The 18,896-nt window shown below is 39.1% G+C and overlaps 1 protein-coding gene across 1 annotated transcript in view; it reads left to right on the top strand.

The window, feature by feature from the left end:
- The window catches only part of LOC308233315 (E3 ubiquitin-protein ligase TRIM22-like), a 28,203-nt gene extending 9,662 nt beyond the window's left edge, over positions 1 to 18,541 (top strand). Inside the window, exons 5-8 of the mRNA XM_080640233.1 lie at positions 14,233 to 14,255; positions 16,753 to 16,850; positions 17,135 to 17,161; positions 17,412 to 18,541. Of these exons, the coding sequence (XP_080496359.1) occupies positions 14,233 to 14,255; positions 16,753 to 16,850; positions 17,135 to 17,161; positions 17,412 to 18,007 (744 nt within the window). The 3' untranslated portion in view covers positions 18,008 to 18,541. The remainder of the gene's footprint in view (positions 1 to 14,232; positions 14,256 to 16,752; positions 16,851 to 17,134; positions 17,162 to 17,411) is intronic.
- The last annotated feature ends 355 nt before the right edge of the window (positions 18,542 to 18,896 follow it).

Raw genomic sequence — 18,896 nt, 5'->3', positions numbered from 1 at the left:
CCTCTTGAAATTCTTGCTTCTGATTACTAAGCCCAATACATAGGATCACCCAGTTGGGGAAACCCTGGGAGACTGCAGGGGAAAGTTGTTTTTCTGGAACCTGGGGATCGGAGCAGGGAGTGACCATCGGAGAGCCATTCCTGAGGCAGCCCACTCCCACAAACCGGTAGTGAGTGCCACAGGGAAAGAAGGATGTAAATACAGGCTAGAGAGGCCATATATAGACCCAGAAGTCAATCCAGAAACACTGCCACCCAGGGGCTGAATCACAAATTGACTCTTGTGTAATCAAAAATAAAGAAATACTAGAAACTAAGACACACCACCTGCTTAAAATCAGGACTGGCTTACAACACCGAAGAGCAGTGGATCGCAGGGAACTGCAATACTGTCTGGACTGAGAAACAGGCGTGCCAAACAGAACAACAGAGGAAGTGAATGACCTCCACTACTCCACATTTTATTTTTATTTTTTATTTTTTTATTTTCATTTTTTGCATCATTTACTCAAGAAACTATTTTTTTCTTTTTTCCTCACTTGATTTTACCTTTTTAATTATTACATTTTTATTTTCAATCAGTATTATTACTACTACTATTTTATCTTTTTTTTAAAGTATCATTTTATTTTCTCTTTATTTTATTTTGGGATTAGTGTTCTACATTATATTTTCATCTTTCCTTTAGCATCGTTTTACTCTATCTCAACTCTACCTTTATGCCATCACTCTCTTCCTAACCTTTCCCTTTTTGGTGTCCTGTTTATCTTACCCCTTTCCTGCTTTAGATTTTCCCTATTCTTTCTGTTTAACCCCTGTTAAAATTTCACCCTACTTATATATCTAATCTCCAATCCCCTGCTCCAAGTCCATACACACCTCTCTCTTTGCTGTCTTAACTATCCAAATAAATTGTTTTTCTCTCTGTCCTTTTGTTGTTGTTTGCTTGAATGTTGATTATATCGAATTTTTATGCTTTTTTGTGAGACTAATTGCTTCTTTTTAATTTTTTTAATTTATTTTTTAATTTTAATAAATCTTTATTCAGATTATTACAATTGTTTCTCCTTTTTCCCCCCATAGCTCCCCTCCACCCAGTTCCCACCCCACCTTCTGCCCTTACCTCCCCCCCACTGTCCTCATCCATAGGTGTATGATTTTTGTCCAGTCTCTTCATGAACCCCCCATACCCCTTTCCCCCTGAGAATTATCAGTCCACTCCCTTTCTATGCCCCTGATTCACCAGATTATTCTGTTCCTCAGGTTTTTAATTCACTTGATTTTTAGGTTCGCTTGTTGATAGATATGTATTTGTTGTTCATAATTTTTATCTTTACTTTTTTCTTCTTCCTCTTCTTTAAGAATACCTTTCAGCATTTCATATAATACTGGTTTGGTGGTGATGAACTCCTTCAGCTTTTTCTTATCTGTGAAGCTCTTTATCTGCCCTTCAATTCTGAATGATAGCTTTGCTGGGTAGAGTAATCTAGGTTGTAGGTTCTTGCTATTCATCACATTGAAAATTTCTTGCCACTCCCGTCTGGCCTGCATAGTTTCTGTTGAGAAATCAGCTGACAGTCGTATGGGTGCTCCCCTGTAGGTAACTAACTGTTTTTCTCTTGCTGCTTTTAATATTCTCTCTTTGTCTTTTGCTCTTGGCATTTTAATTATGATGTGTCTTGGTGTGGTCCTCATTGGATTCCTTTTGTTTGGGGTTCTGTGTGCTTCCTGGACTTGTAAGTCTATTTCTTTCACCAGGTGGGGGAAGTTTTCTGTCATTATTTCTTCAAACAGGTTTTCAGTATCTTGCTCTCTCTCTTCTTCTGGCACCCCCATAATTCTGATGTTGGTACGCTTGAAGTTGTCCCAGAGTCTTCTTACATTATCTTCAACTTTTTGGATTTTTTTTTTTTTTTGCTTTTTGCTTTTTCGGTTGAGTGTTTTTTGCTTCTTTGTATATCAAATCTTTGACTTGATTTTTGTGTTCCTCTTGTCTGTTTTTGGGTCTCTGTATAATATTTTTTATTTCAGTCAGTGTATGTTTAATTTCTAGTTGGTCCTTTTTCATATCTTTGAGGGTCTCGTTATATTTATCGGCCTTTTCTAGGATATTCTTAAAAAGCCTTATAACCGTGGTTTTGAATTCTATATCCCGTCATTTGTTTTCCTCCATTTCTTTTGTTTGTGGTCTGTTTCTTTGACGCCGCATTTTCACTGCTTCCCTGCATTGGTAAGGTAGATTTGTGTGCTAGGTTTCCAATATGGCCCAGTGGGTCTGCCTCCCCAGTTAACCTGAGGTGGACACTCTTGGTGCACCCCTTTGTGGACTGTGTGTACAGCCTTGTTGTAATTAAGTCTTTATTGTTGTTGTTATCACTGGGAAGAATTGACCTCCAGACCAGTTGGCTGTAAGGATCAGCTGTGTCTATGCTGGGAGAAGTTCGGTGCTGGAGACAGCCTTATAGGATTAGACTTGCCAAGTTGCAATAGCCTCTGTGCTCAGCTTGGATGGGGTGGAGTCTCAGTCTTGGCTTCCCGTCAGCCTTGCCCTTGCACGCACGTGTGCGTCTTCAGACCTCTGCCTTCCCGGCTCCCGAGTCTCTGCCCGAGAGTCCAGACTCCCCCCACAAGAGAGTGGGTCCCCAGGGGCTGGCCTGGAACCGGGGTTCAGTGCAGTCAGAACTGGGGCCCAGTGCAGTCAGGAGCCTCTGACTCTCTTCCACTAGGAAAAGCCTGTGGCAACCTCCGCAGCCTTTGTGCGCACTGGCATGCACGCACTTTCAGTCCTCCGCCTTCCCCAGCTCCCGAGTCTCCACCCGAGAGTCCAGACTCCCCCCGTAAGAGCGTGGGTCCCCTGGGGCCCGCCCGGAACTGGGGTTCAGTGCAGTCAGAACTGGGGTTCAGTGCGGTCGGGGGCTTCCTTCCCCCTTCGGCCAGAGAAAGTCAGCCAGGCTCTCAGCCGCCCTTCCTCTCTGCGTGCACAAAAACCCTTTGCCGTAACTCCAATTCTCTGTGAGCTTTTCTCTTTCCTTCTAGTTGTAGAATTTTCACTCAGCCAGCTTTCCTGTGGTTCTGGATGGTGTCCGTTCTGTCTTTTAGTTGTAGTTTTGAAATTGTTGTGCGAGGCAGCAGTTTAGGTGCTTACCTATGCCGCCATCTTGGTTTCTCTGATTATTCTTTTGTTTGTTTGTTTGTTTTTTTGTTTGTTTTGTGCTTCTGTTTTACCTTGCCTCTCTTGATATTAGTTGGTGTTGTAGTTTGTATTAATCCCCTGGTACTTGTTGCTGGCATTTGCTGGGATTAGTGGTTGTTCTATTGGAGTCTTATCCCCATATATATAGTTTGTTCCTCTTTCTATCTTAGTCTCTTTCTTGTCTCTCTTACTTTTTTTTTCCTTTTCCCAATTTCATTTTGACACTCCTTTTTTTTCTTTCTTTCTTTTTCCTCTTCTTTCTCTCCTATCCCCTAATTTGCCTTCTCTGGTGGTCACCTTTATTGGAGGTTATTAATATCATGAATACATTTCTGTTCAGTGCCTTGTGTGTTGTACCTGGTAGTGCTGTATTTTGTGCCTTTAAAAATCAATGCAGGAGAGAGAGAACTACATAACCAGATATCCAGAGAAGAGAGACCATGGGGAGACAAAGAAACAGCCCACATATGAAAGAAAAGGAGGCATCACCAGAAAAGGAAGTAAACAAAATGTAGGCAAGCAACCTTCCAGAGAAAGAATTCAGAGAAATGGTCATAAGGTGGCTGAAAAGAATGGAAGGAAAATTCAACAATATGAGCAAGAACCAAGAGGACATGAAGAAGAACCAAGAATAAATGAAAAATGACATCGCTGCTGTAAAGAACTCAATAGAAAGCATCAAGAGTAGACTAGAAGAAGCAGAGGACCGCATCAGTGAGCTAGAAGACAAGATGGGAAAAAATACCCAAGTAGAGTAACTTCTAGAAAAAAAAATTGAGGGTGAAGGGATTGAAAAAGGTTTTCCAGGCAAATGGAACTGAAAAAAAAGCTGGGGTAGCAATATTTATATCTGACAAATTAGATCTCAAAGTGAAGGACATAACAAGAGATAAGGAAGGCCACTTCATAATACTAAAGGGCGCAATCCAACAAGAAGAAATAACGCTGGTAAATATATATGCACCCAATACAGGAGCACCCAAATACATAAAAAAATCTCTTGGAGGATATCAAGGGAGAGATTGACAGCAATACAATCATAGTAGGAGACTTTAATACCCCACTATCACCATTGGACAAACCCTCTAAACAAAAAATCAGCAAAGAAACATCAATCCTAAATCACTCACTAGACCAGATGGAATTAATTGACATCTTCAGAACATTTCACCCCAAAGCCACAGAATATACATTCTTCTCAAGTGCACATGGGTCATTTTCAAAGACAGACCATATGTTGGGACATAGGCAAAGTCTCTTCAAATTCAAGAAGATAGAAATCATGTCAAGCATCTTCTCAGACCAGAGTGGCATAAAACTGGAAATCAACTACAATAAAAACAACCCAAAGAAATCAAACACATGGAGACTAAACAGCATGCTATTAAACAATGACTGGGTTACCAGAGAGATCAAGGAAGAAATAAAAAACATCTTGGCAACAAATGACAATGAAAGCACAACAATCCAAAATCTATGGGACACTGCAAAAGCAGTCTTGAGAGGAAAGTTCATAGCTCTACAAGCCTACTGGAAAAAACAAGAAACAATGGTAATAAATTACCTAACCCTACAACTTAAAGAGTTAGAAAAAGAGCAACAAGAAAAGCCCAGTGTAAGCAGAAGGAAGGAAATAATAAAGATCAGAGTGGAGATAAATGACATAGAGACCAAAGAAACAATACAAAAGACCAACAAAACCAAGAGTTGGTTCTTTGAAAGGATAAACAATATTGATGAACCTCTAGCCAGGCTCACCAAGAAGCAAAGAGAGAGGACCCAAATAAACAAAATCAGAAATGAAAGAGGTGAAATAACAACAGATCCCGTTGAAATACAAAGGATTGTTAAAAAATACTATGAACAACTCTATTCCAACAAACTGGACAACCTGGAGGAAATGGACATATTCCTAGAAAAATATAACCTTCCAAAAGTCAGTCAGGAAGAATCTAAACAGCTCAATATGCCAGTAACTATGGAAGAAATTGAAGCAGTCATCAAAAAGCTTCCGGCAAACAAAAGCCCGGGGCCAGAAGGCTTCACAGGAGAGTTTTACCAAACATTCAAGGAAGAACTAAAACCTATCCTCCTCAGACTATTCCAAAAAATTCAAGAGGAAGGAACACTTCCAAGCTCCTTCTATGAAGCCAGCATCACCCTAACACCAAAACCAGATAAAGACAACACAATGAAGGAGAATTACAGGCCAATATCCCTCATGAACATAGATGCCAAAATCCTCAACAAAATTCTAGCAAATCGGATCCAGCAGTACATCAGAAAGATCATACACCATGACCAAGTAGGGTTTATCCCAGGAATGCAAGGATGGTACAATATCCGCAAATCAATAAATGTGATACATCACATAAACAAATTGAGAGATAAAAATCACATAGTCATATCAATTGATGCAGAAAAAGCATTTGACAAAATCCAACACCCTTTCTTGATAAAAACTCTCAACAAGGTGGTAATAGAAGGATCATACCTCAACATAATAAAAGCTATATATGATAATCCAGCAGCTAACATCACACTCAATGGGCAAAAACTAAAACCATTTCCCCTAAGAACAGGAACAAGACAGGGATGCCCACTCTCACCACTCCTGTTTGACATAGTACTGGGAGTATTAGCCACTGCAATTAGACAAGAAGAAGACATAAAAGGCATCCAAATTGGAAAAGAAGAAGTAAAGCTGTCCTTATTTGCAGATGACATGATATTGTACATAAAAAACCCAAAAGACTCCATCAAAAAACTAACAGACTTTTTAAATGAATTCGTCAATGTAGCAGGATACAAAATTAATGCCAAGAAATCTATGGCATTTCTATACACCAACAGTGAACTTACAGAAAGAGAGACTAAAAAAGCAATCCTATTTACCATCACACCAAAAAAATTAAGATACTTAGGAATAAACTTAACCAAGGAGGTAAAAGACCTATACGTGGAAAACTACAGGACACTGAAAAAAGAGATAGAGGAAGACATAAACAGATGGGAGAACATACCATGTTCATGGATTTGTAGAATCAACATCATTAAAATGTCCATAATACCCAAAGCAATCTATAGATTCAATGCACTCCCCATTATGACCAACGGCATATTTCACAGACCTAGAAAGAACTCTCCAAAAATTCATCTGGAATAAAAAAAGACCCCAAATAGCCACAGCAATCCTGAGAAAGAAGAATAAAGTAGGAGGGATCTCAATACCAGATTTCAAGCTGTATTACAAAGCCACTGTCCTCAAAACAGCCTGGTACTGGCACAAGAACAGACATATAGATCAATGGAACAGAATAGAGAATCCAGATATCGACCCAAACCACTATGCACAATTAATATTTGACAAAGGAGGCATGAGCATACAATGGAGTCAAGACAGTCTCTTCAATAAATGGTGCTGGGAAAATTGGACAGATAAATGCAAAAAAATGAAACTAGATCGCCAACTTAAACCATAAAAATAAACTCAAAATGATACAGGACTTAAATGTAAGACGGGAAACCATAAAAATACAAGAAGAGTCCACAGGCAGCAAAATCTCAGACATATGCCGAAAGAACTTCTTCACTGATACTGCCCCTAGGGCAATGGAAGCCAAATAGAAAATAAACAAATGGGACTACATCAAAATAAAAAGCTTTTTCACAGCAAAAGAAACCATCAACAAAACAAGAAACCCCACTGTATGGGAGAACATATTTGCAAATGTTATCACTGATAAAGGCTTAATCTCCAGCATCTACAGGCAGCTTATACAACTTAATCAAAGGAAGATAAATGACCCAATGAAAAAATGGGAAACAGACCTAAATAGAATCTTTTCAAAAGAAGACAGAAGGAAGGCCAAGAGACACATGGAAACATGCTCAAAGTCACTAATTATCCGAGAGATGCAAATCATAATGACAATGCGATACCATCTCACACCTGTCAGAATGGCTATCATCAACAAACGACAAGTGTTGGTGAGGATGCGGAGAAAAAGGAACCCTCGTGCACTGCTGGTGGGAATGCAGACTGGTGCAGCCACTGTGGAAAACAGTATAGAGTTTCCTCAAAAAACTGAAAATGGAATTCCCATTTGACCCAGTAAACCCACTCCTGGGAATATATCCTATGAAACTAGAAACACCAATCAGAAAGGATATATGCACCCCTATGTTCATAGCAGCACAATTTACAATAGCTAAGATTTGGAAACAGCCTAGGTGCCCGTCAGCAGATGACTGGATCAGAAAACTATGGTACATCTACACAATGGAATACTATGCTGCCATAAAAAAGAAGGAATTCTTACCATTTGTAGGAACCTGGATGGAATTGGAGAACATTATGCTAAGTGAAATAAGCCAGTGAATGAAAGAAAAATACCACGTGATCTCACTCATTTGTGGATAATAAAAAACATTATAAACTGATGAACAAAAAGATAGATACAGAGGCTGTAAAGCATGAAACAGACTGTCAAATTACAGTGGGAAGGTTAGGGAGAGGTGGGGGAAATAAGAGATCAACAGAAGGACTTATATGCATGCATATAAGAGTAACCAATGGATGCAAAACATTGGGGGGTGACCGCATGTATGGGAGTGGGTTGGGGGGGCAGTGGTAAGATATGTACACATATAATACCTTAATAAAATTTGCGCAGCTATGAACATAGGGGTGCATATATTCTTTCTAATTGGTATTTCTGTTTTCTTGGGATATGTTCCTAGAATGGGTCAAATGGGAGTTCCATTTTAAATTTTTTGAGATAACTCCATACTGTTTTCCGCAAAGGCTGCACCAGTCTGCATTTCCACCAGCAGTGCCCCAGGGTTCCCTTTTCTCCACATCCTCCCTAGCACTTGTCATTTTTTGATTTGTTGATAGTCATTCTGACAGGTGTGAGGTGGTACCTCATTGTTGTTGTGATTAGTGATTTGGGGCATTTTTTCATATGCCTTTGACCTTCTGTATATTCCCTTTCAAGAAGTGTCAATTTAGGTCCTTTGCCCATTTTTAAAAATTGGATTGTTTATTTTCCTTTTGTTAGGTTGTATGACTTCCCTATAAATTTTAGAGATTAAACCCTTATCAGATGTAACATTGGCAAAAAATGTTCTCCCATGCAATGGGCTCTCTTGTTATTTTGTTGATGGTTTCTTTTGCTGTGCAGAAGCTTTTTATTTTGATGTAGTCCAATTTATTTTCTTCTTAGTTTCCATTGTCCTAGGAAGTGTATCAGTAAACATATTGCTATGAGATATGTCTGATATTTTGCTGTCTATGGATTCTTCTAAGATTTTTATGGTTTCCCATCTTACATTTAAGTCATTTACCCACTTTGAGTTTATTTTTTTATATGGTGTAAGTTGGTGGTCAAGTTTCATTTTTTTTTTTTTTGCATGTGTCTGTCCAATTTTCCCAACACCATTTATTGAAAGGACTGCCTTGACTCTATTGTATACACTTGCCTCCTTTGTCAAATATTAATTGAGCATAATGGTTTGGGCCAATTTCTGGGTTATCCATTCTGTTCCATTGGTCTATATGTCTGCTCTTGCTCCAGTACCAGGCTGTTTTGAAAACAGTGGTTTTGTAATATAACTTGATGTCTGGTATTATGATCCTTCCAACTTTGTTCTTTTTTCTCAGGATTGCTGTAGCTATTTGTTTTGTTAAATTCCATATAAATTTCTGGAGAGTTTGTTCTATGCCGTTGGTATTTTATTGTTTATTTACTAGAGGCCCAGTGCACGAAATTCGTGCACAGGGGTGTGTGTCCCTCAGCCCAGCCTGCACCCTCTCCAATCTGGGACCCCTCGAGGGATGTCCGACAGCCTGTTTAGGCCCGATCCTACTGGCCTAAATGGGCTGTCGAACATCCCTCTCATAATCCAGGACTGCTGGCTCCCAACTGCTCTCCTGCCTGCCTTCCTGATTGCCCCTAACCGCTTCTGCCTGCCAGCCTGATCACCCCCTAGCCACTTCCCTGACAGCCTGATAGATGCCTAACTGCTGCCCTGCCAGCCTGATTGCCCCTAACTGCCCTCCCCTGTACGCCTGGCCACCCCAACTGCCCTCCTCTGCAGGCCTGGTAACCCCTAACTGCCCTCCCCTGCAGGCCTGGTGACCCCCAACTGGCCTCCCCTGCAGGCCTGGTCCCCTGCAACTGCCCTCCCCTGCAGGCCTGATCCTTCCCAACTGCCCTCCCCTGCTGGCCTCATCGCACACAACTGCCCTCCCTTGCAGACCTGGTCCCTCCCAGTTGCCCTCCCCTGCTGGCCATCTTGTGTCCACATGGGGGCAGCCATCTAGTGTATTAGAGTGATGATCAATTTGCATATTACTCTTTTATTAGATAGAATTTTATTTTATTTAAGTTTTTAATTTCTTTATTGATTAAGTTATTACATATGTGTCTTTATCCCTCCATTACATTTTAATGGGGATTGCATTGAATCTATAGATTTCTTTGGGTAGTATGGACATTTCAATCATGTTGATTCTACCAATCCATGACCACATTGTTTATATCTTCCTCTATCTCTTTTTTCAACATCATATAGTTTTCTGAGTACAGGTCTTTTACCTCCTTAATTAAGTTTATTCCTAGATATCTTTTTTTTGTTTTGTTTCAATGGTAAATGGGATTGCTTTTTTTAGTTTCTCTTTCTTTGAGTTCATTATTGGTGTATAAAAATGGCATAGATTTCTGGGTGCTAATTTTATATCCTGCTACATTGCCAAATTCATTTATTATATTTAGTAGTTTTTTTTTTTATGGAGTCTTTAGGGTTTTCTATGTACAATATCATGTCATCAGCAAATAATGACAGTTTTAGTTCTTCTTTTCTAATTCAGATGCCTTTTATGTCTTCTTCTTGTCTGACCACTATAGCTAGCACTTCCAGTACTATGTCGAACAGGCGTGGTGAGAGTGAGCCTCCCTGTCTTGCTCCTGTTCTTAGGGGAAATGGTTTTAGTTTAAGTCCATTGAGTATGATGTTGGCTGTAGGTTTGTCATATACGGCTTTTATTATGTTGATGTATGATCCCTCTATTCCCACTTTGCTGAGGGTTTTTATCAAGAAAGGGTGTTGGATTTTGTCAAATGCTTTTTCTGCATCAATTGATATGATCATGTGGTTTTTGTCTTTCAATTTGTTTATGTGATATATTATGTTTATTGATTTGCAGATATTGTTCCAGCCTTGCATCCCTAGGATAAATCTCAATTTGTCATGGGATATGATCTTTTTAATGTGTTGCTGGATGTGATTTGCTAATATTTGCTGAGGATTTTTATTATCTATGCTCATTAGGGATATTGGCCTGTAATTCTCTTTCTTTGTAGTGTCTTTATCTGGTTTTGGGATTAGGGTAATCCTGGCTTTAGAGAAAGAGCTTGGAAGTATTCCTTCCTCTTGAATTTTTTAGAATAGTCTGAGAAGTGTAGGTGCTAGTTCTTTGAATGTTTGGTAAAACACCCTGTAAGACATCCAGACCAGGGCTTTTGTTTGCTGGAAGTTTCTTGATTACTACTTCAATTTCATCATTAGTTATTGGCCTATTCAAATGTTTTTATTCTTCCTGATTGAGTTTTGGAAGATTTTGTTTTTCTACGAATATATCTATTTCATTTAGGTTGTCCAGTTTGTTGGAATAGAGTTGTTCATAGTATTTTTTTTTTTTTTTACAATCCTTTGTATTTCTGTGGGGTCAGTTGTTACTTCACCTCTTTCATTTCTTTTTTTTATTTACTTGGGTCCTCTCTCTTTGCTTCTTGGTGAGCATAGCTAGAGGTTTATCAATCTTGTTTATCCTTTCAAAGAACCAGCTCTTGGTTCTATTCATTTTTTTTTTTTTTTTTTTTTTTGTCTCTAGGTCATTTATTTCTGCTCTGATCTTTATTATTTCCTTCCTCTGCTTACTCTGGGATTTTCTTGTTGCTCTCTTTCTAATTCATTAAGTTGTGGGGTTAGATAATTTATCACAAGTTTTTCTTATTTTTAGAGGTAGGCCTGTAGTGCTATGAAATTTCCTCTCAGGATTGCTTTCACTGTGTCTGATAGATTTTAGATTGTTGTGTTTTCATTATCATTTGTTTCCAGGATGTTTTTTTATTTATTCTTTGATCTCTTTGGTAACCAATCATTGTTTAATAGAATGCTATTTAGGCTCCAAGTGTTTGATTGTTTTTTTATTGTTTTTACTGTAGTTTATTTCTAATTTTATGCTGTTGTGATCTGAGAAGATAATTGATATGATTTCAGTCTTCTTGAATTTGTAGACTGTCATATGTGGTTTATCTTTGAAAATGGCCCACATGCACTTGAGAAGAATGTATATTACATGGCTTTGTGGTGAAATGTTCTGAAGATGTCAATTAGTTCCATCTGCTGTAGTGAGTTGTTTCTTTGTTGATTTTTGTCTAGAAGATTTATCCAGTGATGAAAATGTGGTATTCAATTTCCCTACTATGATTGTATTGCTGTCAATCTCTCCCTTGATATCTTCTAGAAGTATTTTCATGTATTTGGGTGCTCCTGTACTAGGTGCATATATATTTAACAGAATTATATCCTCTTGTTGAATTGATGTCTTTAGTATTATGAAATGGCCTTCCTTATTTCTTGTTATGGTCTTCACTTTGAGGTCTATTTTGTCAGATATAAGTATTGCTACCCCAGATTTTTTTTTTCTTTTGCCTTTGCCTGAAAGATTTTTTCCATCCCTTCACTTTCTGTCTGTGTGAGTTCTTTATTCTGTGGTGGGTCTCTTGTAGGTAGCATAAATATGGGTCATGTTTTCTTATACATTAAGATACCCCATGTTTTTAAATTGGGGCATTTCATCCATTTACATTTAAGGTTATTATTGATAGATACTTGTTTGTTGCCATTTTTTTTTATTCTTTATGCCTGTGTTCCTCCTTCCCTTTATATTTCTTCTTTTTACAACAGTCTCTTTAGCATTTCTTGCACTGCTGGCTTGTTGGTAATAAACTCCCTTAGTCTTTTCTTGCCTGTGAAGGTCCTAATTTCACCTTCAATTTTGAATAATAACCTTGCTGGATAGAGTATTCTTGGATTAAGTCCCTTGTTTTGCATGACTTTGTATACTTCATTCCATTCCCCTCTGGCCTGGTGTGTTTCTGTTGAGAAATCATTTGATAGTCTAGTGGGAGATCCCTTGTAGATAACTTTCTGTCTCTCTTGCAGCCCTTAAGATGTTTCTTTGTTGTTAATGTTTGCCATTGTAATTACAATGTGTCTTGGTGTGGGTCTCTTTGGGTTCATTTTGTTTGGAACTCTCTGTGCTTGTGTGACTTTTTTCTTCCACAAGTCAGGAAAATTTTCTGTCATTTCTTCCAGTAGGTTTTCTAGTCCTTATTCTGACTCTTGTCCTTCTGAACTCCTATTATACAGATTTTGCTTTGTTTCATGCTGTCCCAAAGTTCCCTTTATCTTTCCTGCTTTTTATTTTTTTTCCAGTTGCTGTTCAGATTGGGTGTTTTTATTGACCTTGTCTTCTAACTCACTGATTCAGTCCTCTACTTCTGCTAGTCTACTGTTGATGCCTTTCATTGTGTTCTTTATTGCAGATATGTCATTCTTCATTTCTTGATTCTTACAAATGTTGGTGAATTTCTCATCTAGACAGTTGAGCATCCTTATAATCATTAATCTGAATTCTTTCCATGACATATTGCTGGCCTCCAATTTATTTATTTATTTTTCTGGTGATTCCTCCTTTTCTTTCCTTTGGGGATTGATTTTTTTGTCTCCCCATTTTTTTCTGACTCTTTCTGGCCCTGAGCACCTTGCTTGGGGTCTGAGAGGTTGAAGCCCCTAGCGGATCCAATGGTCCTGGACACCTTAGCTCAGAGGCTGAATCTGCCATGAGTCTTACACCTTTATTGTCTTTGCTCTGAGTTGCACTTCCTTCTCTCATGGATCTGGTCCCTTTGCTGTCCGCTGCAGATGCTCAGGGTGGGCAGGGGTGTGTGCACAGTTCCTCTTGTGTGCGACTCCTTGTGAGGACCCAGATCCCTCTGGCATGCAGTTCACTGTGCAGACCTAGCAACAGTGGCAGGGTGGTGCCCTAGTTCCCTTTGGCAGCTCACTTGCAGTGTGGTTCTGGGGCCTGGACTGGGTGCCAGGTGGCTCCAGCTCACTCTGGCAAGGTGGTCCTGTGACCCAGGGCTGAGCATGCCAGGAGTCTCCATGTCACACCAGCAGCATAGTCCTGGGGCCCCAGGAGGGACACACAGCTGGTGGCTCTGGGTTGAAACAGCAGTGAAGACCTGGGGCCTGAGTGGGACTGGGGCACAGAGTTCCCCTGACTTGCACTCACAGTGTGAGGTCAGGGAACACTGACAAGGAGGCGTGGTGTGGGAGGTCCCTATGGTGAGCATTCACTGCAGACATCTGGAAGCCTGCAGTGTGGTACTGCACCACTCATTGCCAGGGCTCAGTGGTGGTCCCACTCAGATTATAGCTGGCAAGTGGCCCCCTGCACAGGTGTGGGGTGGTGCTAGGCCAGTCTTGGTGTTGGTGTGGCTGCGCTCCTGGCTTCCTCTGCTCCCCTCTCTGCCTTTTAAATATATTCCATCTCCAGTTCTTGGAAACACCTTTCTAACATCCTCACATGAGTCCTCTAGGATGGTTGTTTTGGGTCTTATCTCTACAGTTTCTCTCCCGCCTATTTATTCTGACCACCTATTTATTCAAGCCATATTAGGGGGTGCTGGGGGTATGAGGAAGAAGGTGAGTAAAACTTTATAGGTAGGAGGGCTTATCACTTCTTTGAGGGTTCCCAGACAAAATAAGGGATGTGTAGTTAAATTTGAATTGCAGATAAACAACACATTATTTTTTAGCAGAAGAGTATCTTAAATATTATAGAGCCCATGCTTATACTAAATCATATTTGTGATATTTTCAAAATTAAATTTTAACTAGCCATTTTAATTTTCTAAATCTGTCAACCTTACTCTTGATTTATATTTTTTCTTTTCTCCCCAGGATATGATTAACGTCATAAGAAGGTATGTGTGTGTGAGACCAGGCATGGTCCTTTTTGTGTGATGACAGAATTATAACTATGAGTAATCTTGAATAAATCATAATTTTAAACAATCATAGATGTGGGAAACTTGGGTATTACATTATTTCACCTGCTGATGACAGGTGACACTTTGTAATGGTATGGAATTTGGGTGGTGGGAGGTCACAAAGTTAGGGATAATAGAAGCATTAGAAATAAGAGTTGCAAACAAGAGGCCTACACCAATACATATCTTAATTAAAATGCTACCTGGAAACTACTATGCTAAGTGTAATAAGCTAATAAGAGTAAGACAAATATCACATGATTTCACTTATTTGTGAAATCTAAGGAACAAAATGATTTGACCATCAAAATAATAACCAAGGCATGGAGACATGGACCACATTGACATATCTTGGGAGTTGGGGATGAGAAGAAGAGATAAACCAAATAACTTACATACTTATATGCATAGCCCTTGGACACATACAATAGTGTGGGGAAGGCCTGCAATGGGTAGAGAGGAGGTAAAATGTGTAAAAATAAGGGACATCTGTAATGCTGTCAATAATAAAAAATATATTAAATTTAAAAAATGCCAAAGATTAAAGACAAAACAAGAATCCTAAAAACAACAAGAGAAAAGCAGTTAGTTACCTACAAGAGGGTTCCCATAAGACTATCAGCTGATTTCTCAATATAAACTTTGCAGGCCAGAAGGGAATGCCATGAAATATTCAAAGTGATGGAAAGCAAGGACCTATAGCCAAGATTACTCTACCTAGCAAGGTTATTATTTAGAGTTGAAGGACAGGTAAAGTGCTTCCCAAAAAAGAAAAAGCTAAATGCATTCATCATCACCAAACTAGTACTACTTAAAATATTAAAGAGTCTTGTTTAGGAAGAATAAATAAAAAGAAAGATTAAAAATATAAACAATATAATGGCAATAAATGCATATCTATCAACAATTGAATCTAAAAATAAACAAACACGCAGAACAGAAACACACTCAGATACAGAGAACATTTTGAAAGTTGCCAGATGGGAGGGAGGTTGGGGGACAGGTGAAAATGTGAAGGTATTTAGAGATACAAATTAGTAGTTATAGAATACTAATATGTACAGCATAGAGGATATATTCAATAATATTCTAATAACTCTGTATAGTGTCAGATGTGTATATTTTGAGGGGGGGGATGATCACTTAGTAAGTTTATAATGTCTAATTACTGGGATGTACACCCAAAACTAATATAATATTGTATGTCAACTGTAATTGAAAAAAATTTAAAAATGATTTTAAAAAAGAAACAAGAGGTTACAATATCAGAATTCCACGACTTCACTCATTTTAGTCGAACCTTAGTCTCTTGCTTCTGTACTTAACAGGTTCCAGTCTTATCACAGGAAGGATCTTTTCCTCTTTCTCTGCCAGGCCCCCAAATTTTCCACAAAGATGGTTTCTTTATATTTCTTTTTTCACCCTGAAAATAGAAGAAACAAGTTCTTTCTAGGTAATGTTTATTGGAAAGAAGGAAGAAAGAAAGGAAGAAAGAAAGAAAGAAAGAAAGAAAGAAAGAAAGAAAGAAAGAAAGGAAGGAAGGAAGGAAGGAAGGAAGGAAGGAAGAAAGAAAGAAAGAAAGAAAGAAAGAAAGAAAGAAAGAAAGAAAGAAAGAAAGAAAGAAAGAAAGAAAGAAAGAAAGGTTGATTCAAGTCTCAGGGAGTAATGGCTTTAGTCCTGGTGTCAATAATAAATCTCTTTTTGTTTACACATAATAGCAACTTGTAGGAAAAGTGGCTTTCTTTGTCTAAAGTTGCACACACACTTGGCAGCATCAAGCACATGAAATTCAGACCACTAGTAATTTGGATGTATTAACTTCTCCTTTCTCAAATATTTGTAATGATTCCCCAGAGAATGTGACATTTTATGTTATGCTCGGCATCTGTATTGGGTTAATAGACTTAGAAAACACTTCAGACTTTCGATACAGAAGCCCCACACTTGCTAACCTAAAGCTCTCAGTAGCCAGGTTCTAATCTAGAGCCTCTCCACTAAGCATCTGCCTGCGGACCGTCATCTCTGGCCTCTTCCTGGAGGAACCACTGAGATGGCAGTAACTCTTCCATATGTGAAATACTTTTTATTAGAGGCACCAGACAACTTTTAAAGGTACCACCACTACATCTAATAGTGTATTATTTTAAGAGGTAGAGAGTATGGGGTTAATTTTTTTTTTTCCATTTTGGAAGGACGAACATGAGCTTCACGAAAAGTTCTTTCCAAGGTCACACAGAGGGTAGATAGAAAGGTAGACATGAAGACATTCCTTCTGGTTGCAGTATCAGGTCTCTCACCTGTCCCTCCCTCAGGCTCTTCATTGAAGAGGATTTAAGTGATAAGGCATCAATGGAGTGAAAGGTGAGAGAGACAGTGGTCTTGGAGAGACAAAAGGTAAGAAGTGCAAGGGATCAATTTTTGTCTTATTTAGGAGCGAGATCTGGACCTTGAAGAAGCCAAAAATTGTTTCCAAGAAACTAAGTACATTCCGATTTCCAGATCTGAATGGGATGCTGCAAGTGTTTAAAGGTGAGGAAAGCCAGAGGAAGGGTGTGTGAGATTCTTACAGTACCAGAGCACATGGAGGAATGGATGTTATTTTTATATGAGGATAAAAGAGAGGAGGTAGGCCTCACAAGAAGATATAGATACTATGTGCTGAAGATGTGAGCACATCTAAGTGGGAATGGCCAGGTGTCCTCCTTCACCAGTTGACAGCCTCAGAGGCTTCCTCTCCCACTCAAAAGAAAGGACAGGTATCAGAGGTTCCTCCTTTGCTTATAACAACATCATTGAAACTTTTGTCATTTCAGAGCTGGCAGAAGTCCAAAGCTACTGGGGTAAGAAATTACAGGTTCTTCAAATCATCATGTTCTGATCCCTTTTCAGAAGTTGTGCTTAATCTTAGGTCCCATATCTCAATTACATGTGTTCCACCCAAACAGACATACATACACCAGTTCTTAACTGATCTACTCCTCACTGACCCATTAACTCATGTTCCTCCCAGTCAACTCCCATATTCCATCTCAAAATGTCACAAGATACATGCCATATTTAATTCACCTGACTATGTAATTTTTCCTACAGTGGACCTGACGTTGAATCCATTCAATGATCTTTCGAATGTTGTCGTTTCTGAGGATCAGAGACAAGTGACTGTTGGGAATGATTTTATGTTTAGGAATGTATACCCATGTAACTTTTCTGCTTTTGATGTACAGGGCAGCCAAAATTTCTCTTCAGGGAAATATTACTGGGAAGTTGATGTGTCTGGGAAAATTGCCTGGATCCTGGGAGTGTACAGCAAAACAAGTGATCTCAATAGAAAAAAAAGCTCTGGGTTTGTTTTTAACCCAGATGTAAATTATTCAAATGCTTACTCCAGATTCAGACCTGAAAATGGCTACTGGGTTGTAGGGTTACAGAATAAATCTGAGTACAATGCCTTTGAGGACTCTTCCACCTCTGATCCCAAGGTCTTGACTCTTTCCATGGCTGTTCCTCCCCATCGAGTTGGGGTTTTCCTAGACTATGAAGCAAGCACTGTCTCATTTTTTAATGTCACAAACCATGGGTCACTCATCTACAAGTTCTCCAAATGTCACTTTTCTCAGACTGTTTATCCCTATTTCAATCCTTGGAACTGCCCAGCTCCCATGACGCTGTGCCCACCGAGTTCCTGAATGTTCTCCTTCGCTCATCCAATTCTGTGTAGTGATCCTTGTCCTGGGGCTCATCTCCTGCACCTGAGCTCACTGCTCCATTTAGACCTTCTCTTCTTTGCTGTCGCCCTTCTGTAGAATGTTTGTTGATTCTTGGGTTAGGAGAGAAGCTTATTTACTCAGTTACCCTTTCCTATATTATCAGCAAAAGGTATCTAATCCCTCCTATCAATAGAAGAGTATTAGTATAATACCTCTGCCCTCCCATTTTTCCACATTTTTCTTTAACCCTAACTTGAAGAGACACTAACCATGACCTTAGGACAATCCATAATCACCCCACAACTAAGTAGTATTTGAGTGTATATCTATTTGTTGCCCAACATAGCAGGTTGTTCAGAGAATCTGGGGGTGGGGGAAACAAATGTAATATATGTACCCAGAGTGAACATTTTATTCAGAGTGTTTGAGTTTATATCCTGTCTCTTCTTTTACAAGGTGTATAATGATGGATATATTTTTGTTTCTTCTCATAAAATAAAAATTGGATTTTAAACTGCACCTAACTCTTAAGATTTTTGTGTGAAACTGTCACTCAATGTAAAGCACCTATTTAAGGGTTCCGCACAATATAATAAATGTTTGCTCTCATGAGCTGTGTCAGTGTCCTGTGCAATGGATGTGTGCCCTTCAGAGAAACTGAAAATGATTTACTGAAGCTCATTTGTCAAGTTCCCAGACTCTGCTGTCAAGACTACTCCAGTCCCAGTCTTGTGTTACATAACTTTTTACGTGGAGGCTGGGACTGTTTTAAGGCCCTTTATTGGGAATAGGTCAGAAAAAGCAAAAGTATGAGTTCTCAAGATCTGTCCAACAGAGGGAGCCACGTCTAGGGACAGCCACTCCTATT

The sequence above is a fragment of the Plecotus auritus genome, assembly GCF_963455305.1.
Source record: "Plecotus auritus genome assembly, chromosome: 9".
Lineage (NCBI taxonomy): Eukaryota > Metazoa > Chordata > Mammalia > Chiroptera > Vespertilionidae > Plecotus > Plecotus auritus.
This window is presented reverse-complemented; position numbering and strand designations above follow the sequence as displayed.